Genomic DNA, 22,405 nt, shown 5'->3' with positions numbered 1-22,405 from the left:
ACTAGGAAAAAAGTTGTTTTTATTCCTGCTTATAACGTTGCAGTAGCAGAGACTGCATGATTCGTTGTGCGTTTTGAATTACTGGCTAGTGTCGTTACTTGTTCACTGGCAAACTATGAGTATTTTCTGGGTAAGTAGGCAAAAGAGTGCCTTGCAATATGGTAGTCACAGCGGTTCTTAAACCCCTGACCCCTGTTGCTTGTCCACTCATACATTATGCATCAGATCTGCAAGTATTATAGATAATAATGCAGGTATATTTTATGTAGCTTTGCAGTGACCCCTTTTGTCAAGGAGGTAGATGAGCACATTGCTGGCATTGCACGTACCAGAATGGCATTTTTCATATGCAGTATCAAGCTTTTTTTCATCTTCTGATTCTTGCTTTGTTTTTTTCAGGTTTAACACCACCATACTACATGTGCGGAATCGATGCAAACCCTCTGTGGATTTTAATTAACGTTCAGAAGTTAAAAGTGCTAAACATTACAATATTGGCTTTTGCATACTGATTTTTATTACATTTTGAATCAAATCAAATATTTGATATATTGCCTAGCCTTAATTGTTACTTGGCTATTTTCACACTGGTAATGTTTCATTACACATTATATTACTCTGAACCAATGTGATTCTTGCAGGAATTAATTTATGATGTGCTCACACACTGACAGCAGTGTAAACAACAATAAACCATATACTGTAACTATAAAACAACAAGCTCTGGCATACTTTGTCTGGGGTTAGAATGGAGTTTTCACAAGGCTCTACCTGCACAATGTCAATTCAATTATCAATTATCACATTTCTTCATTCATTCAAACTTTTGCATTAGAATATTAAACAAAAGTAATCTGAATTTCAACACAAAGAACTTAACATCTCTAGAGCCGACAGGAAACCAGAACACACTTAAGAAAGTCTCATACTTTTTTCAGAGCTCCTAGATGAAAGCCCAGACATAACTAGAAATATCTATTTTATATAAGCTTATTGAAATTATTTAAGATGAAATTCATAGAATAGTTGGGGCACTAAAAAAGAAAGAATGGTACATTTCAAGATGACACTCAACAAATTTATTCTCTTCAAGAAGTTCGCAGCTGTAGTATTTCTCCATTTCTCCAGTACATTACATTAAAGATCCAAATAGTTTACTATCTCTTATTTATCATCTGTCTGTAATATTCTTAGAGGTTGCAGATGTACAAAAGGAATAAAATATACATATTTCCTCAACCTCAATGCTGAATTACCACACAAATGAGCTACTTTCAATGTTGCTAAATGAAAACTGCATGAAAATGAAATTTAATACAGTTTACTGTACCTAGCTTGAATGAGGGACAAGCTTGACAGTAAACACATTTAATTGTTGGATATAGCAACAAAAGTAAGAAATGTTGCGCTGTAATGAAAGTTACATTTTTGGCTTTTTTTAATTGCCAGCAGTTTTATATTATATCATATGATTTTTTTTAAATGAAATACGTTATTTTTATCCAGGTATACAATCAAAGGAAATTGGTCTGGTTAGATGCTTTTACAGTGCAGTTAAAACTTAAGATATTTATTGGTGTTTGAAATATGGAAGGCAGGAATAAACTACTCCTATAAACTGATAAGTAAACAGTTGTAGTGTTTTATGATGTATGTTAATTGCTGCACTATTTCAATTTAAACAATGAAACTATAACAATTGCAAACATTAGTTTTCACCTAAGATCAATTTTCTACATACCTTGAAAGATCTATGTGAGTTAATAGATTGGGAACAGGATAGACATTAACTGTTTCCAGGCCTGTCAAAAAAGAAATTACAGAATAAAGTTTCTTATTTACTATCTGCATTAGATAAATTGATTCTATCAATGAATTGGCAAAGAAGAAATTATATGCAACTTCATGATTTTGAAACGGCAAATTGATTTGACTGCCAGTAACAAAAGGAGACCTTAGTATAAAATTGTCAACTACACTAATTTTATGGTATTTTATTTTGATAAAATAATCTTACTGTAAGTATAAGTTCTAAAAATGGCCATTACCCTGTTACTGACATATGAAGACTTGACAAATGCTTCACCCAACATAAGAGTAGAAACTCTAAATTAAAATTTGAGCCAGATCTATTGTCTTCCTGGAGCTAACAAATTATTTATGGAAAGGACAGTGTTTGTAAGTAAACATTGACTTTGAATAGATACTTCTTTCTGGGGTTAAGATATATTTATATATACATACACACCGCATATGTGGTATATGAGGCGAAAACATCATTAGGTATAGAAAAACCAAAAAAAATGTTTTTTAATTTAAAATAAAAACTCACAGTTGCAGCTGGCATATAAGGCTCGCAAAGCAAACCCACTTAGACTGAGAGCCTTCAGGCCATTACGCTGGCAGTATAGCTGTTCAAGACAACAGACAGAACTTAAATCCAGTTCTGTAAGGCAATTGTCCCGCATGTCGATTGATGTGATATTTTTTACAGCTTCAAGACCTTCACTCACTACTTCTCTCAAGCCATTCAATCTGTCAATAAAAGGACAATACAATATGATCAATTCATGTCTACCATCATAGAAACACAAAGTAAAACTTATTTTGTGGCGTTCTTATGAATGTTATAAAATCCTGAATACCAAAACACAGTCAAACTGAAGGCCATATTTTGGCTGGTGCAAAACCAACAATATGAAATATATCTCTTATAATAAATAAAAATCTATCCTTTCAGTACTATTCTGTTCCTGCTGCTGTCAAGCTTGCAAAGGTTGTTTATGCCCTGAAGATGTAATCCTTGACTTTTACAGGAATTGATTATTTATTAAATGTTCATGTTGGTTTAGATACCACATTATAATTGCTATGTTTCAGCCAGGAATCCTGCCTTGGTTGGGGTTCAAACTCTTGTTTAATCTCTGTTATGTTCAATTTTGATTCTTTTATTTATGTAAATATTGCTGCTTAATTAGTTTCTTTGTATTTATCTATCTTTTGTTATGTTCCAAGTGTTTTGTGGGTGGTTCCCTAATGAGCAGAACTGCCTGCCGTTTGATTGCAAGGACTACCCTCAAACTCAGTGCATACCAGGGACATGTAAGTCCTGAACTGTTCCAAAATGGCCCCCTAGAGGGGAAAATCCAATCAAAAACACAGTAACACAGAGGGCCACGTAAAATCTTTAGAAAATATTTATTCTTATCGAAAATGCTCTGAAACAACATGAAGTTCCATAGAGTACAAAAAGTAAAAAGGAAATTCAAGGTGAACAAAGTCTCAATACAATAATTTGAGGCAAGGTCAAAAAACAGAGCAGAAGGTCAGAAATCCAAAAAACACAGTAAGCATAAGGCACAGCAAAATCACAAAAAAACCACTCACCGCTTCCTAGCACATTCAAGATGAATTGCCAGGAACCATGAGACACCCTCACCTTTACAGGTGATAGGCAGGTGGTCCCAACTTTTGGGGAACCCCACACAAAACACAAAGCATTGATACATAGACAAAATCAAATACAAAGAAAAATGCAAATAAACATAAATAAAATGAATACAAACAAATGAATTGAAAATGAACAAATGAGACATAAACCAAAGATCTGTACCTCAGCCATGGGAGGAACCCAAGCTGAAATGTAGTCGCAATGGTGTACTTAGTGAAGGGTACCATATGAAACAAACACTGAATGAATTGATATTTGGTACATTATAGCATTTTTGAAAACAGACTTTGAAGGGGAGTATATTGTACAACTTTTACTTTTCTATTAATTATTTTAAAATTGACAAGGAAAATTAACTTTTCCTATATACTGAATTTTATTTTATTTATAGTCTATACACAATTAAGATGTCATACTTAAATCTCTACATGGTAAAACCATAGCTGGGTTATCTAATAATCTGAACAGAATTAAACAATCTATCCATACATTTCAAATATGTAATATATTTGTTTAACACCAATATCTGCAATTTCATGTTAGCAAGACTGAATTACGTTAGTTGGTTAGAAAATCTGCTTTAAAGTATACTGCAACTTTCAAAACTAGCAGTAAACAGGAATATTCAAGAAAATAACTCACCTAAAGTCAATGTATTTGAGATGGTTCATTGGATATAAAGTTCCCAAATGCAGAGTTTCAAGATGGTTTCCAGCCATGAAAAGTCGTTCCATGTTTGTGAGTCTTTCCAAAATAGCAGGAATCTCAGTGAAATCGTTAAAGGAGAGACTCAAACAAATGAGCTGAGATAATTGACTCAGCTCTTCTGGTAATGAGTTCAAATGATTCCCCTCCAAGTATAGTGTTTGCAAGCTGCAAAAAAAAAAACACACACACACTAATGCACTCACCAACATAGTTTTTAATAGTACTGTACAAATTTGGACATAAAAAGCAGGAGAGGAATATATTTACTTATTTTAAAAATAACTCCCTGCATGAGCAATATATACTATTCATAATATTTAATACTTTTATATTTTTCTTAAACCTAATCTGAAAAGATTAAATGTCTTTAGTCTTCCCCATTATTGCATTATTTGCAGACCTGCAGTAATATAATAGCTTTCTCTAATGTGTTTTTCCTGTAAAATGAAGAAAGAAAATGTACATACAGTGGGTACGGAAAGTATTCAGACCCCCTTCAATTTTTCACTCTTTGTTATATTGCAGCCATTTGCTAAAATCATTTAAATAAATTTTTTCCCTCATTAATGTACACACAGCACCCCATATTGACAGACAAAAAAAAAGAATTTTGGAAATTGTTGCAGATTTATTAAAAAAGAAAAACTGAAATATCACACAGTCCTAAGTATTCAGACCCTTTGCTCAGTATTTAGTAAAGCACCCTTTTGAGCTAATACAGCCATGAGTCTTCTTGGGAAAGATGCAACAAGTTTTTCACACCTGGATTTGGAGATCCTCTGCCGTTCCTCCTTGCAGATCCTCTCCAGTTCTGTCAGGTTGGATGGTAAACGTTGGTGGACAGCCATTTTTAGGTCTCTCCAGAGATGCTCAATTGGGTTTAAGTCAGGGCTCTGGCTGGGCCATTCAAGAACAGTCACAAAGTTGTTGTGAAGCCACTCCTTCGTTATTTTAGCTGTGTGCTTAGGGTCATTGTCTTGTTGGAAGGTAAACCTTCGGCCCAGTCTGCGGTCCTTAGCACTCTGGAGAAGGTTTTTCTCCAGGATATCCCTGTACTTGGCCGCATTCATCTTTCCCTCGATTGCAACCAGTCGTCCTGCCCCTGAGGCTGAAAAACACCCCCACAGCATGATACTGCCACCGCCATGCTTCACTGTGGGGACTGTATTGGACAAGTGATGAGCAGTGCCTGGTTGTCTCCACACATACTGCTTAGAATTAAGAATTAATGGCTGCAATATAACAAAGAGTAAAAAATTGAAGGGGGTCTGAATACTTTCCGTACCCACTGTAGTATTCCAGATGTGACCACACCAGTACATTTTTCATCTTGACATTAGAACAATTTTGATGAGAACAGGCCATTTAACCCAACAAACTTGTCAAACTCATTAATTTAATTTTTCTAAAATAACATCAAGTCGAGTTTTGAAGGTCCCTGAGGTACCACTCTCTGTCACACTTGGGAACTTATTCCATGAGTTCATGGTTCACTGTGTAAAGAAAAACCTCCTAACATGTGTGTAACATTCTCCTTTAGCAAGTTTTCACCTTTGTCCCATGTTTTTGTTGAAGAATTAACTTTAAAGTAACACCTGGGGTCTACTGTACTAATGACCTTTACAATTATACACACTTCAATCACTCCTTAATTTCCATTCTTTCCATTCCTTTCAGTCCTTAAATCAGCCTAGTCACTTTTCTTTGGGCTTTCTGTAGGCCTCACTAATGCATCAAGTAGTTAAAGCATTAAAAACACCAAACACCCCACCATTGACCCCTGAGGCACACCACCTAATTCTAAAAAATTCCTCTCACAATAACCATTTGTCCTCAGTGATTAAGCCAATTTTTCACCCATCTAAACACTGCACATTGAATTCACAGTTATTTTAGTTGCATCAGTAGCCTCTCATGTGGAATCCTAAAAAACTTTCTGAAAATCCAAATAAACAAAATGTACCTCTCTCATAGAAATCCAGAATATTAGTGAAATATGACTTCCTCATCTAAAGCTATGCTAACTGTTCCTGAAGCTTTCTTTTTTATTTCTCTATTATAAAAAAAAATCGCGGGGAGTCAGACTAGGGGACGAGACGTGATCTAATCAGAAGACAATTTGAAGTCCCGTGAGACACACTTGCTCCCAGCTCTTAAAACAATGACAAGCGACAAGCAAAACACGCAGCTCGCAGCAGATGATCTGACCACTTCTCCTTGTGTGTGCTCAGCCACCCTAACCCCACCTCTTCACAACGCGAGCAGCAGAGACACAAAGTGGCAAAAAGGACAGTGGCTGTACAGGCTTTAAAATGATCGACCTCCATCACAATGCGAGCAGCGTTATACGTCCTGCGAGAAAGAGATTTAACCACATCTGGTGCCGGAAATAAAGGACAATTATTGTTTTTACAACGTCACGCAAGACAAGGCAGTGAGCAATCATTTAAAACAAGTCCACGGACATCTAACCTAGCAGTTGTTGGATTGCTTTTGGCAGACATGCTTCATGTGCTCCCAGCTCTTAAAACAACGACAAGAGACAAGCAAAACAGGCAGCTCGCCAGCAGCAGAAAGACAGCAGATGATCCGACAGTATCTCCTTAGTGTGCATTCAGCCGCCCCCCCTTCACAACGCGAGCAGCGTTATACGTCCTGCAAGAAAGAGATGTAACCATGCCCGGGGCCGGAAATAAAGGACAAATATTGTTTTTACAAGTAAAAGTGAAAATAATGCATACAGTGGTGTGAAAAACTATTTGCCCCCTTCCTGATTTCTTATTCTTTTGCATGTTTGTCACACAAAATGTTTCTTATCATCAAACACATTTAACCATTAGTCAAATATAACACAAGTAAACACAATTTTTTTATTATTTAGGGAGAAAAAAAATCCAAACCTACATGGCCCTGTGTGAAAAAGTAATTGCCCCCTTGTTAAAAAATAACCTAGCTGTTGTGTATCACACCTGAGTTCAATTTCCGTAGCCACCCCAGGCCTGATTACTGCCACACCTGTTTCAATCAAGAAATCACTTAAATAGGAGCTGCCTGACACAGAGAAGTAGACCAAAAGCACCTCAAAAGCTAGACATCATGCCAAGATCCAAAGAAATTCAGGAACAAATGAGAACAGAGCCCCCTAGTTTCTTTAAAAAATACTTCCATTATTTTACCCATGATGCTCTTTAAGCCCACTTGACTTTAATCTGATCAACCCAATTATCCTCTTTATAAAATGGGGAAATATTTGTTAGCCTCTAGTCCTCAGGAATTTTATCTACGTGTAGTGAACTTCAAAAAATATATATCAAGTGTTTATTAATTCACTAAATTTCTTAATCACTCTAGGATAAATGTTATCTGGTCCTGGTGACTTGTTAGATTTCTGCTTATCTTCTGCCTTTTCACTAAGTGCCATCTTGACAGTTCCTGTCACTGCTGGAAATCTACACATGTAAACTTCAGAAAAATGCAAGTTTAGAGCATTCGCTATCTTATTGTCTGTATATTTCACTTCCCGGGTCCTCCCTGCGTGGAGTTTGCATATTCTCTCCGTGTCTGTGTGGGTTTCCTCCGGGCGCTCCGGTTTCCTCCCACAGTCCAAAGATATGCAGGTTAGGTGGATTGCCGATTCTAGTTCGGAACTGGTTTCTGCCTTGTGCCCTGTGTTGGCTGGGATTGGCTCCAGCAGACCCCCGTGACCCTGTGTTTGGATTCAGCGGGTCGGAAAATGGATGGATATTTCACTTCACCCTTACCATATACCCCCTCCTTGTCTGTTCTTTTATTACTAAAAGGATGAAAGAACCTGTTTGAGTCATCTTTTCTCTTTTCCAAATTATTTCTTTATTATTCTTTATATTTCTTTGCAAAATATTAGCTTTTGTAATTTTATTTTTTAAATGTTGTTCTCATATTTTCATTAGCCTTATGTAGTGCTGTAGATATTTTTCTTGAATGATTTATACAGTTATTTTTTTCCTTTGCACCTTATTTAGCTTTTTACTTTTCCACTGTAGAGTTCCTTTTAATCTCTCATACATTTCTACATTTCAGGATGAACTTGCATCACATGTAAAACTCTTTTTAACATTCTCCATTGCCCCTCCACTGATTCCTCACTTAAAAGCTTAGCCTAGTATATCTTTTTAACAATTTTCAGCATCTGCTTAGAATCTGCTCTACTAAACATAATAATTTTAGTGTAGGGGGATGCACTCTGCCAAAACAATGTCAAATTCATTGTATTAAAGCAAATGCCATCCAATGGATCGATCACATAAACATCCGGATACTATTCTGATTATTAAAAAATGCTAATTCTAGAAAGGCTTTACCTGTCATTGTTGCTATCATGACCAGTCTTTAAAGGAACCAAAAAAGATCAAAAGAACTGATTACAAAACCTTCTTAACCACAACCTATTTAGAAAAGGTATTAAAAATAATTCAGAATGCAATTTCTAAAAGTAATCTGAAACATTATATCAACAAAATATTTATCAAACACGATTAACTAAATTTGGAATATTATATCAAACTCAAAAATACAAAAGCCCCAAAAGAACATATTCACTTTAACTAAACACAGTATTTTAACAAATCTGTGGTTTTGTTTTACCAAAACAAACTCAAATTAACCATAAACCACAAAATGAGAGCCAGGACCAGAATACAAGCAGTACTTGGTAGGGTAAGAGTTGGAATGCCACTACAAAAGCATAAATCCCCAGAGGTGCTTTAAACAGAGTAAACCACAACAGCTTCCTCAAGATGAGCTACATTCAAACCTAATTATTATTACCAGTAAGACAAACAAGAGGAAATCCCTGACAAGAAAATAACAGGTGCTTTAACAAAGTGTGTCAAAGCCCATGTTTGAAAAAAGGAGAGAACCAAAGGTGAGCATAATAAATGAAAATGTGTGATTTCTGTGTGTGTGTGTGCGTACATATATGATAAATATGTGTGTGTGAGAATTTTTTTAGATTTTATAGAAATATTTTATATTATTTTAAATTACTTTTATATTATTTATATTTTGGGTATCCCTACTTGGAAAGGTTCTGGATGTGGTAGGGGTGCACATGGTGCCAAATGTTATAACTACTTATTTATTTGTGTTATCGACATGAAACTTTAAACAGGTACAGTTGACATGTCTGGTAACACGTCAGAGATGAAAAAACTGACCTGGCATTACTTGCACATGAGATATACTGTATCAGAAAACAAAAAATCTCTGTGCGCACCTGTGTTTTTTGCTAGTTTAGCAGCAGTTGCTAAGTAAAGGAACACACACACAAATTCTATCACATTTCAGAAGTTATCTGTCATGTTTTAGTGAAAAATTGACCGTCCTTCCTTTACTTTTTGAATAAGACTTTATTTTGATGTTCCCTCCCTTGGCAAAAATTGATGAAAAATTCCCTCAGGGTATAAGAATTACAAATGTGAATGTATATGTAAAGAACTTTGGAGAGTAGGTCATCCCTGTTCAAAGTAAGCAGACACACATGTAAATGTGTAAATGATTTCATACAGCAGACCTTTCAAACTCTGTAGTTAGAAATATATATTACATTTGAGCAGCTTGTAGTGAATCTGTGAAATTTAAACTCATGCCATCTGTTCCATTTGGATCGAACAACTTCCTCTACTACTTCTCTCACCCTGCTTTTTTGCTTCTGATGAAGCCACACTTTTGCTCGCAACCACAGCATCAGGCAAAAGCACTCAAGCTTTATAGCACTTGCTAACAATTGAGATTTGCAGAACTTTCTCATTTTTCACTTGTCACTGTACATGGTAAATGTGATTATGTTTGGTTTTCCGGTCCAGGACACTGCCTCTGTCACTCTGACAGTCACTGTAACACTCTGTCATTCATTGTCACTTTGACACTGCTGCTGTCAACTGCTTCTGCTACATCCTTCATTTACATAAAGCCCGCATTCTGTGCTGTGCAGAGAAAGTAAGTGAACATAATATTAATAAATATTGACAAATAAAAATGTATTAACTCGTATTAAAAAAAAAAACATGCAGTGACTATTTTTTTTTCTTTAATGTCACCAAACTCCAATCAAATCAGTCAAGGCATTTTTGCTTTCTATTTAGTTTATCAATGTCTTTTGGGGAGTATACCCCTATATACTGATACCTCTAAATGTCCTATCTTAGCTGTTTCCTACTAGCCTAGATATGGAATTCTGTCAAATTTCAGCTATTTAACTAGTGTCACACACGTGCACATAGGAGAAGATTTACAGGCTCAAAGAGTGACCAGCCAAAAAACCTGCCTCCCAATGACTTCAACAACAGTCCAGCCACTGTTGACATCACTTCCAGCTTTCTTTGATGACATAATATCCAGTATCCAGAACCACTCTTCCAGCCATGTCGGTTCCTGTTCCGGCTTTCCTGACTCCACCTCATCCTCCGTTCAGTGATATTTATTGAACAGCTTTTGAACCTGTTAGTCAGTTTTGTTTTGGTTTCCAGTCTGTAAAGACATATTTTTTCAAGTATATAGGGTGGCCATCCCCAAACCTTTTAGTGACTTCATTCATCCTTATTACACTAGTTGGGAGACAGTGCTTTTGTTATGCATAAATGCATAAATGAATGAGTCAGTCAACTTTGCAATTTTATACAGTATATATATATATACTAATAAAAGGCCAAGCCCTCACTGACTGACTGACTGACTGACTGACTGACTGACTGACTGACTCACTCACTCACTCACTCACTCACTCACTGACTCACTTATCACTAATTCTCCAACTTCCCGTGTAGGTAGAAGGCTGAAATTTGGCAGGCTCATTCCTTACAGCTTACTTACAAAAGTTAAGCAGGTTTCATTTCGAAATTCTACACGTAACGGTCATAACGGTCGATAACGGTCGACAAAGTCCGCCATGTTGAACTTTCTTATTTATGGCCCCATCTTCACGAAATTTGGTAGGCGGCTTCCCTGCGCTAACCGAAACCGATGTACGTACTTATTTCGATGGTATGACGCCACTGTCGGCCGCCATATTGGACTTTCCAACGTTACTAATTTTCCAACTTCCCATGTAGGTAGGAGGCTGAAATTTGGCAGGCTCATTCCTTACAGCTTACTTGCAAAAGTTAAGCAGGTTTCATTTCGAATTTCTACGCGTAACGGTCATAACGGTCAACAATGTCCGCCATGTTGAACTTTCTTATTAATGGCCCCATCTTCACGAAATTTGGTAGGTGGCTTCCCTGCGCTAACCGAAACTGACGTATGTACTTATTTCGATGGTATGACACCACTGTTGGCCGCCATATTGAACTTTCCAAACATCACTAATTCTCCAACTTCCCATGTCGGTAGAAGGCTGAAATTTGGCAGGCTCATTCCTTACAGCTTACTTACAAAAGTTAAGCAGGTTTCATTTCGAAATTCTATGCGTAACGGTCATAACGGTTGACAACGTTTGCCATGTTGAACTCTCTTATTTATGGCCCCATCTTCACGAAATTTGGTAGGTGGCTTCCCTGCGCTAACCAAAACCAATGTACATACTTATTTCAGTGGTATGATGCCACTGTCGGCCGCCATATTGAAGTTTCCAATGTCACTAATTCTCCAACTTCCCGTGTAGGTAGAAGGCTGAAATTTGGCAGACTCATTCCTTACAGCTTACTTACAAAAGTTAAGCAGGTTTCATTTCGAAATTCTACGCATAATGGTCATAACGGTCAACAATGTCCACCATGTTGAACTTTCTTATTCATGGCACCATCTTCACGAAATTTGGTAGGAAACCAATGTACGTACTTATTTGACAGATGCCGAATATCTCTTCAACACAAGTCCTACAAATACTGTCGTAATTGAAACAAACCATGAAACTCAAACCGATTATGACAACAGCAATCCAAGCTGTGAGATTTGAAACAAGATTACTGTTCACATGGCCAACTGTACATTGCATGCTCAAGAGTAAGCTCAGCGCACACCTACTGCTTGGTCATATTACAACTGGAGGGCCGAACTCACAATGTGGTATACAAAGAGATCCTTAACAAATAATTATTGGTATATTCTCCTTCAGTTTAAAAAGGTTTAATTTTCTTCTTAATAAAAATTTTAAGGCAGTACTTCGCCGCTGCGAAGCGCAGGTATTTTGCTAGTATATATATATATATATATATATATATTTTGTCACGCACGCGAGTAGGGGACCGCGGACGGACCTTAATACGTTCGGGAAGACGTTTGCCAGCAGGGAGTGGCGGGTACTAACCTTTCTCCTTTTATTTCTTACAGAAGAAAAGACGCACCGCCGCCATAAGCCTCCCTCCTACAGCTTCCCGCAGTACGCTACTTCCGCCCTTCCTCCGTCCACTACTCATGACGTCATCAATCCCATCTTTCACCACGGCTCCTTCCCAGCATTCCTCCACTTCCGGCCCCTCCTCCATAAAATGTCCGCCGACGCCATCTGTTGTTGTCATGCACTCTGGAAATTATTTTCATGTACATTGACATGTTTTTTTGTTATTGTGAATCATAATTCAGTATACGGGGCCGGAAACCCCAAACCTTTATGCTGTCTCTTGATTTCTCTTTTACAATATATATACAGTTAGGTCCATAAATATTTGGACAGAGACAACTTTTTTCAAATTTTGGTTCTGTACATTACCACAATGAATTTTAAATGAAACAACTCAGATGCAGTTGAAATGCAGACTTTCAGCTTTAATTCAGTGGGTTGAACAAAAAGATTGCATAAAAATGTGAGGCAACTAAAGCATTTTTTAACACAATCCCTTCATTTCAGGGGCTCAAAAGTAACTGGACAATTGACTCAAAGGATATTTCATGGGCAGGTGTGGGCAAGTCCGTTGTTATGTCATTATCAATTAAGCAGATAAAAGGCCTGGAGTTGATTTGAGGTGTGGTGCTTGCATGTGGAAGATTTTACTGTGAACAGTCAACATGCGGTCAATGGAGCTCTCCATGCAGGTGAAAGAAGCCATCCTTAAGCTGTGTAAACAGAAAAAACCCACCCGAGAAATTGCTGCAATATTACGAGTGGCAAAATCTACAGTGTGGTCTATGGCCGGCTTGTCATCCCGGCCAATACCCCCAGGCTGCCAGATGGAGCTCTCCCTGCAGCATGGAGGTACCCAGGATACCAACAGGGAATCATGGATGATGGAGTTTTCCTTTACAGCCCTGCTGGATACCACAGGGGCCAACAGAGGATGCTGCAGGGAGGCCCAGAGAGTCATTTGTGCCCTATAACCCAGAAGTTCATCTTAGTCACAGCGACAGGGGAGGTGACGTACTTCCGGGATGAAGAAGAGGACTTTTTATCTGACCCGGAAGTGATAAGGAGTCACATAGACTGAAGGATGGGAAACACAGGGAAGATTTATTATTTATGTATACAGTAATCCCTCGCTATATCGCGCTTCGACTTTCGTGGCTTCACTCTATCGCGGATTTTAAATATAAGCACATCTAAATATATATCACAGATTTTTCGCTGGTTCGCCGCTTTCTGTGGACAATGGGTCTTTTAATTTAGGTTACATGCTTCCTCAGTTTGATTGCCCAGTTGATTTCATACAAGGGACGCTATTGGCGGATGGCTTAGAAGCTACCCAATCAGAGCATGTATTATACAATACAATACAATATAGTTTATTTTTGTATAGCCCAAAATCACACAGGAAGTGCCGCAATGGGCTTTAACAGGCCCTGCCTTTTGACAGCCCCCAGCCTTGACTCTCTGAGAAGACAAGGAAAAACTCCCAATAAAACCTTGTAGGGAAAATGGAAGAAACCTCGGGAAAGGCAGTTCAAAGAGAGACCCCTTTCCAGGTAGGTTGGGCGTGCAGTGGGTGTCAAAAGTAGGGGGTCAATACAATACAATATACAGAACAGAACAATTCCTTAAGACAGCATAATAACAAAAATTTTAGAAGTACGATTTAACAGTAGATGATATGACATAATTAGGTTTGGATATTTTTAGAGTCCTGGAGACCTCATCCATCTAGCTGCCTCCCCATTTGGCCATGCCACGGCTGAAACGTTGTATTACATATTAACTAAAACTCCTCAATGCTATAAGATATGCTTCCCGCGTGGCGCTTGTTTTGTTTGCTTCTCTCTGTCTCTCTCACTCTCTCTGCCTGACGGAGGGGGTGTGAGCAGAGGGGGCTGTTTACACAGTGGCTGTTTGCCTAGAAGATAGGACGCTCCTCTACAAAATGCCGCTTTATCGCTGTGCTTCTGTATACTTAAAGCACGTATTGATTTTTTGATTGTTTGCTTTTCTTAGCGAGGGCTCTCTCTGACATTATCTGCTCTTCACGGTGCTCCTTTGAAGATAAGATATGTTTTAATTCTTTTAATTGTGAGAAAGAACTGCCATCTCTGTCTTGTAATGAAGCACAGTTTAAACGTTTGACTAAAGGGTGTTATTTCATGTCTAGAGGGCTCTAATAATGTTAACAGTGTGGGAGAGTTTATAAGGGCTTAAAATATATAAAAATAACCATACAAACATATGGTTTCTACTTCGCGGATTTTCACCTATCGCGGGGGGGTCTGGAACGCAACCCCCACGATCGAGGAGGGATTACTGTATTGTGGATTATTATTTGAGTATTGTGGAGTGGAGGGTGCTTTGTGAACTGTTGTTTATTAATAAAGCCAACTATTGGACTTTTACTTGGTGTCTGACGTATTGTCCGAGGGTTCAAGAGGACGATAGAGCCCTCTATCTGTCACAACAATTTGGTACATCCTGAGAAAGAAAGCAAGCACTGCTGAACTCAGCAGCGCAATTAGACCTGGATGTCCACGGAAGACAACAGTGGTGGATGATCGCAGAATCATTTCCATGGTGAAGAGAAACCCCTTCACAACATCCAACCAAGTGAACAACACTCTCCAGGGGTAGGCGTATTGATATCCAAGTCTACCATAAAGAGAAGACTGCATGAAAGTAAATACAGAGGGTGCACTGCAAGGTGCAAGCCACTCATAAGCCTCAAGAATAGAAAGGCTAGATTGGACTTTGCTAAAGAACATCTAAAAAAGCCAGCACAGTTCTGGAAAAACATTCTTTGGACAGATGAAACCAAGATCAACCTCTACCAGAATGATGGGAAGAAAAAAGTATGGAGAAGGCATTGAACAGCTCATTATCCAAAGCATACCACATCATCTGTAAAACACGGTGGAGACAGTGTGATGGTTTGGGCGTGCATGGCTGCCAGTGGCACTGGGACACTAGTGTTTATTGATGATGTGACACAGGACAGAAGCAGCTGAATGAATTCTGAGGTGTTCAGAGACATACTGTCTGCTCAAATCCAGCTAAATGCAGTCAAATTGATTGGGTGGCATTTCATGATACAGATGGCCAATGACCCAAAAGATACAGCCAAAGCAACCCAGAAGTTTATTAAAGCAAAGAAGTGGAAAATTCTTGAATGGCCAAGTCAGTCACCTGATCTTAACCCAATTGAGCATGCATTTCACTTGTTGAAGACTAAACTTCAGACAGAAAGGCTCACAAACAAACAGCAATTGAAAGCCGCTGCAGTAAAGGCCTGGCAGAGCATTAAAAAGGAGGAAACCCAGCATCTGGTGATGTCCATGAGTTCAAGACTTCAGGCTGTCATTGCCAGCAAAGGGTTTTCAACCAAGTATTCGAAATGAACATTTTATTTCCAGTTATTTGATTTGTCCAATTACTTTTGAGCCCCTGAAATAAAGGGATTGTGTTAAAAAAAATACTTTAGTTCCCTCACATTTTTATGCAATCTTTTTGTTCAACCCACTGAATTAAAGCTGAAAGTCTGCACTTCAACTGCATCTGAGTTGATTCATTTAAAATTCATTATGGTAATGTACAGAACCAAAATTTGAAAAACGTTGTCTCTGTCCAAATAGTTATGGACCTAGCTACATATATACAGTATACAGATGCCGGTCATAAAATTAGAATATCATGACAAAGTTGATTTTTTTCAGTAATTCCATTCAAAAAGTGAAACTTGTATATTAGATTAATTCATTACACACAGACTGATGTATTTCAAATGTTTATTTCTTTTAATTTTGATGATTATAACTGACAACTAATGAAAGTCCCAAATTCAGTATCTCGGAAAATTAGAATATTGTGAAAAGGTTCAATAATGAAGACACCTGGTGCCACACTCTAATCAGCTAATTAACTCAAAACACCTGCAAAAGCCTTTAAATGGTCTCTCAGTCTAGTTCTGTAGGCTACACAATCATGGGGAAGACTGCTGACTTGACAGTTGTCCAAAAGACAACCATTGACACCTTGTGTCCAAACACATTAATAGAGAGGTGAAGAGAAGGACAAGATGTGGTCGAAAAAAGTGTACAAGCAATAGGGATAACCCCACCCTGGAGAGGATTGTAAAACAAAACCCATTCAAAACTGTGGGGGAGATTCACAAAGAGTGGACTGCAGCTGGAGTCAGTGCTTCAAGAACCACCACGCACAGACGTATGCAAGACATGGATTTCAGCTGTCACATTCGTTGTGTCAAGCCACTCTTGAACAAGAGACCCGTCAGAAGCGTCTCGCCTGGGGTAAAGACAAAACTGCTGCTGAGTGGTCCAAAGTTATGTTCTCTGATGAAAGTAAATTTTGTATTTCCTTTGGAAATCAAGGTCCCAGAGTCTGGAGGAAGAGAGGAGAGGCACAGAATCCACGTTGCTTGAGGTCCAGTGTAAAGTTTCCACAGTCAGTGATGGTTTGGGGTGCCATGTCATCTGCTGGTGTTGGTCCATTGTGTTTTCTGAGGTCCAAGGTCAACACAGCCGTCTACCAGGAAGTTTTAGAGCACTTCATGCTTCCTGCTGCTGACGAACTTTATGGAGATGCAGATTTCATTTTCCAACAGGACCTGGCAGCTGCACAAAGTGCCAAAACTACCAGTACCTGATTTAAGGACCATAGTATCCCTGTTCTTGATTGGCCAGCAAACTCGAAAATCTATTGGGTATTGTGAAGAGAAAGATGCAATACGCCAGACCCAATAATTCAGAAGAGCTGAAGGCTACTATCAGAGCAACATGGGCTCTCATAACACCTGAGCAGTGCCACAGACTGATCGACTCCATGCCACACTGCATTGCTGCAGTAATCCAGGCCAAAGGAGCTGGACTTGTACTGAGTGCTGTACTTGCTCATACTTTTCATGTTCATACCTTTCAGTTGGCCAACATTTATAAAAATCCTTTTTTTGCATTGGTCTTAATTGATATTCTAATTTTCCGAGATAATGAATTTGGGACTTTCATTAGTTGTCAGTTATAATCATCAAAATTAAAAGAAATAAACATTTGAAATAAATCAGTCTATGTGTAATGAATGAATCTAATATAGAAGTTTCACTTTTTGAATGGAATTACTGAAATAAATCAACTTTGTCATGATATTCTAATTTTATGACCGCCACCTGTATATATATATGTATTGTGAACGCCACCCGGGCACAGACAGGCAGACATCTGTTTTGCACAAAACCACCACACGTTTATTTACACTATTTACAGTTCGTCGGTCACAAAGACCCCCAAATAATGGTCACAAAGACCCAGTTCAGTGCACAATACCCCAAACACTCAAAGTCCTGGCCACAATGCCTTTCTTCGGGCCGCCTCCACACTCCTCTTGCTTCGTCCCTACTTCCACCCGACTCCCGAATGAATGGAGACGGCCCTTTTATGGAGGACCCGGATGAGCCCCAGGTGTTCCCGGCAATCTTCTGGCCACGCCCAAGTGTGGCGGAAGTGCCGGCTGTCCTCCCGGCTGCTCTCCGGGCGCCGTCATAAATCTTCCCCCCAGCACTTCCTGGTGTGGCGGGAGTGCTGGGGAAACAAGTCCCCAAGGCATTGGGGCGCCTCCTGGCGGTGACCCGGGCCCCTACAGGGAAGGGCTTCCATGCCCTCGACCCGTGGCCCCCAAAGCAACCCGGAAGGCAAACCCCACGTGATCCAGGCAGGGCTCTGACCCTCTTCCGTCCCTCCTGGCGCCCCGCCGGGTCATGGCCCCTGGCATCCCTGACAGTGCCCCACAGCCAGCGAAGACCACTCGTGGGTAAGAGCGACCCGTCCCGCGAGGGCAGCAGAGCCCCGAAACGGGTCCCACTCGAGGATAGCCGGGGTCCGGCCCCGCACTCCAAGCAGGGACAGGGGCGGAGACACAATCCTGCACCAACCCATGGTGCATCCCTGCGCCTCACAGGTTGTGCTCCCCTTTACCGCACCCCGGGCCTCCTCGGTAGGCACCCTCCGGGACCTCCACGCCTTTGTTCCGAGCCACTGGTTCCCCGTTGGCTCCTCCAGCTGTGAGCGCACCTGCGCACCGGCAGAGAGATCATTCTGCAGACGGCCCGACACCAGAGGGCTGTTCCGCCACGAAGGGGTTCCTTCAGCTCGCCGGGTCCGCCCCTACAAAGAGAATACAGGGCAGAACCGCTGCCAAAGCATCCAGCTCGTGCACGCACGGGCAGCGCCTCCAATCGCCCGCACTTGCCTGATCGGCACCCTCTCCGCGCTTCCGTGTCCTCTCGATGATGGAGCGCCGGCACCGCCTGCTCTCTCTCCGCCGCCTCAGGGATTCCCTCTGCTCCCCAGAGGGCAGCCAGCCGCACGCGTGCACCCAGCAACGCTGCCTCACCATATTGGAGGAAGCGCACCCAGCCGCTTAATCCTCCCTTCACTCTTGGACGCTTTGACGGTGTGCGACTCAGATAACCAACAGGAGCCCCTGTCCGCCTGCGCCCCTTCATATCGGAGGAATCGGCACCCAGCCCTTTATTCCTCCGTTCACTCTGGGACGCCATGACGGTTTGAGACTCCTTATGGAAAAGAAGACGCCTCTGTCCCGTCTGCGTCCCTATAGTGCGGCGCAAGACCGCAGCCGACTCAGGGCGGAGGGCGCTAGGACCCGGGCACTTAGCAGCCCGTGTCCATTCAGCGCCCTCGACTCCCCTCGCCAAGATACAGCCCGGCGCCGCGACCTCCTGTCGGAGGGCTGCTTACTCGAACTGATCGTTATCATCACAGCCTTTTCAGCAGACCCTCCCGTATGCTTTATGGAGTCGGCTGTACTCACCGCCTCCGCCGTACCTCTCCGCTGGAGATTCCAGCGTCGCGCCCGCCCCGCTGTTGATTGAACGTTTCAGCGCCAGCGCCTTCCTCTCCAGTTCCAGCACCTCAGCCCGGAGGGCACATAGCATCTGTAACACACGCTGCTCGGTGGGCTGAAGAGACACCCCCAGCTCCGCCAGAGCAGCCGGCAAAGACAGGAAGTTAACCGACGCGAGCCTACCTGTCTGTCAGCCTCCGACGCCGCCACTTCCTGTGGGCCTTTCCTCCGCCCAATCGGGTCTCCCCTGCCCGTGATGGACATTCCTTGGTCCCGCCTCTCTGCAGTCATCGGCGGGCACACAAGACACACCGCCCAATCGCGTGCCTGTCAGGGGAGGGACTTCTGGTCCGCGCCATCTTGGCTCCCCTTCTGCGGCGGCGACGCTTGCCGGCAGCCTTGTTGTTGCCAGCACCTTCGAGCTGCAGCGTCTCTTCCTCCGCAGCCCTCGCTGCTGCCGCCCTACCGGAGCCCCGCAAACCAGCATGCGCCGCCACTGACGCGGATCCGGAGGTCCCTGCCTGGAAAACAAACACACGCCCGCCCCAAGGGCCGGCTGCCGATAGGCAGGGTACTCACCTCCCAGGTCCCGTCTAACCGAGGAAACGCCCTCGGTGTGGCCTCTCTGGACGCCATGCCGCCCCGGCGCCTCCAGCAATGGCGCGATCGTGGGAGCCCGCTGCACTCCTCCAATGCGCCGCCCGCCCGCATCAGGGAATAACGGCCCTCCTGCGGACCCCTGGCGGTCCGTGGGGTTCTTTACCCAGCTGGGCTGTGTGCACGCAGCCCCGCTGTGCGTGGGTGGGGTCCCCTGCTGCGCCGGTCGTCCACAACAAATTTCTTGATAACAGGTCCCCGCCTTGGAACAGGCGGAGCATCCTGCCGACTACGCCAGATGTGAACGCCACCCGGGCACAGACAGGCAGACATCTGTTTTGCACAAAACCACCACACGTTTATTTACACTATTTACAGTTTGGTCACAAAGACCCCCAAATAATGGTCACAAAGACCCAGTTCAGTGCACAATACCCCAAACACTCAAAGTCCTGGCCACAATGCCTTTCTTGGGCCGCCTCCACACTCCTCTTGCTTCGCCCTACTTCCACCCGACTCCCAATGAATGGAGACGGCCCTTTATGGAGGACCCGGATGAGCCCCAGGTGTTCCCGGCAATCTTCTGGCCACGCCCAAGTGTGGCGGAAGTGCCGGCTGTCCTCCCGCTGCTCTCCGGCCGCCATAATCTTCCCCAGCACTTCCTGGTGTGGCGGGAGTGCTGGGGAAACAAGTCCCAAGGCATTGGGCCTCCTGGCGGTGACCCGGGCCCCTACAGGGAAGGGCTTCCATGCCCTCGACCCGTGGCCCCAAAGCAACCCGAAGGCAAACCCCACGTGATCCAGGCAGGGCTCTGACCCTCTTCCGTCCCTCCTGGTGTCCCGGCCGGGTCATGGCCCCTGGCATCCCTGACAGTATATATATATATATATATATATATATATATATATATATATATATATATATATATATATAGTGAAAAGGTGCTATTTAGGCACTCAACCTGACACAGACTGGACACGGAGGCACACGTAAAATAAACTATTTATTTTTCTTCACCTGTGGGGCACGTCTTCACCATAATCCCCACAGGCACAACACAGTCCCAAGCACAAATATACCAAATAAAATACACAACAAAGCACTTTTTTCTTCCTCCACCACTCTTCCCAGGCAACCTTGTCCTCCTCCTCCCGATTCTGGCTCCTCGAGTGGTGGCTACTGGCCCCTTTTATAGTACACCTGGAAGTGCTCTAGATGCTTGATTGCCAAGTTCCGGCTGCACTTCCGGGTGTGGTGAAAACACTGCCCACAAGGGCTTAGGAGTTCCAGCTGCAGCCCCCCCTGGCGGCGTCTATAAGACCCAACAGGGCTGCCCCCAACTCCAATTCCCATGGAGCCCTGTGGGAAACCGAGGCACCGCTCCAACCCAGGGAAGTGGCCATCTAGCATCCAGGGGAGGTATTCCACCGTCCATGGCTGCTCCCCCTGAGCATATAATGAAGGGGCACCCCGACCAGTCATGGACCCTGGATGTCCGCCACAATATATACTTAAGTACATGTGTTCAGCTGCTTGTTAATGACAATTGATGCATTTAGGCATGTAGACATTGTCAGAATGACCTGCTGAAATTCAAACTGAGCATCAGAATGGGGAAGAAAGGTGATTTAAGTGACTTTGACCAATGACATGGTTGTTGGTGCCAGAAGGGCTGGTCTGAGTATTTCGGAAACTTCTGATTTTCTGTGATTTTCACGCACACCACCTCTAGAGTTTGCAGAGAATGTTCTGAAAAAGGGAAAATATCCAGTGATCAGCAGTTCTCTGGGCAGATGCCACAGTTCAGAGGAGAATGGCCAGACTGGTTAAAGCTGATAGAATGACAATAGTAATTCAAATAACCACTTATTACAACTGAGGCATGCATTAGAGTATCTCTGAAAGCATAACACGATGAACCTTGAAGCAGATGGGCTACAGCAGCAGGAGACCACACTGGGTGCCACTCCTGTCAGCTAAGAACAGGCTAATGAGGCTATAATTCACACTGGCTCACCAAAATTCAACAACAAAAATGGAAAAACATTGCCTGGTCTGACGAGTCTTGATTTCTGCTGAGACATTTGGATGGTAGGATCAGAATTTGGCACCAATGCCATGAAAGCATGGATCCATACTGCCTGATAGGAATGGTTCAGATTGGTGGTGGTGGTTTAATGGTGTGGGGGATATTTTCTATGCATACGTTGGGCCCCTTGGTACCAATTGAGCACCATTTAAATGCCACAGTCTACCGGATTACTGTTGCTAACCATGTCCATCCCTTTATGACCACAGTGTACTTCTGATGGCTAAAAAGCACAAATCATTTCAAACAGGTTTCCTGAACATGACAATGAGTTCATTTCACCCAAATGATCTCCACAGCCACCAGATCTCAATCCAAGAGAGCACCTTTGGGGATGTGGTGGAATGGGAGATTTCCATCA

At 42.1% G+C, this 22,405-nt stretch overlaps 1 protein-coding gene across 2 annotated transcripts in view; it reads right to left on the bottom strand.

Annotated features, from left to right (window-relative positions):
* phlpp2 (PH domain and leucine rich repeat protein phosphatase 2) overlaps window positions 1-22,405 on the bottom strand; it is a 201,850-nt gene that overhangs the window by 34,658 nt on the left and 144,787 nt on the right. For both annotated transcript variants that reach the window (XM_039763316.1, XM_039763317.1), the window contains 3 exons: window positions 4,094-4,324; window positions 2,333-2,535; window positions 1,742-1,802 (listed from right to left, as the gene is read on the bottom strand). In XM_039763316.1, the coding sequence (XP_039619250.1) occupies window positions 1,742-1,802; window positions 2,333-2,535; window positions 4,094-4,324 (495 nt within the window). The remainder of the gene's footprint in view (window positions 1-1,741; window positions 1,803-2,332; window positions 2,536-4,093; window positions 4,325-22,405) is intronic.

This window comes from Polypterus senegalus, chromosome 9 (assembly GCF_016835505.1).
Source record: "Polypterus senegalus isolate Bchr_013 chromosome 9, ASM1683550v1, whole genome shotgun sequence".
Lineage (NCBI taxonomy): Eukaryota > Metazoa > Chordata > Cladistia > Polypteriformes > Polypteridae > Polypterus > Polypterus senegalus.
The sequence above is the reverse complement of the archived record's forward strand: the minus strand, read 5'-3'. Positions and strand labels throughout refer to the sequence as shown.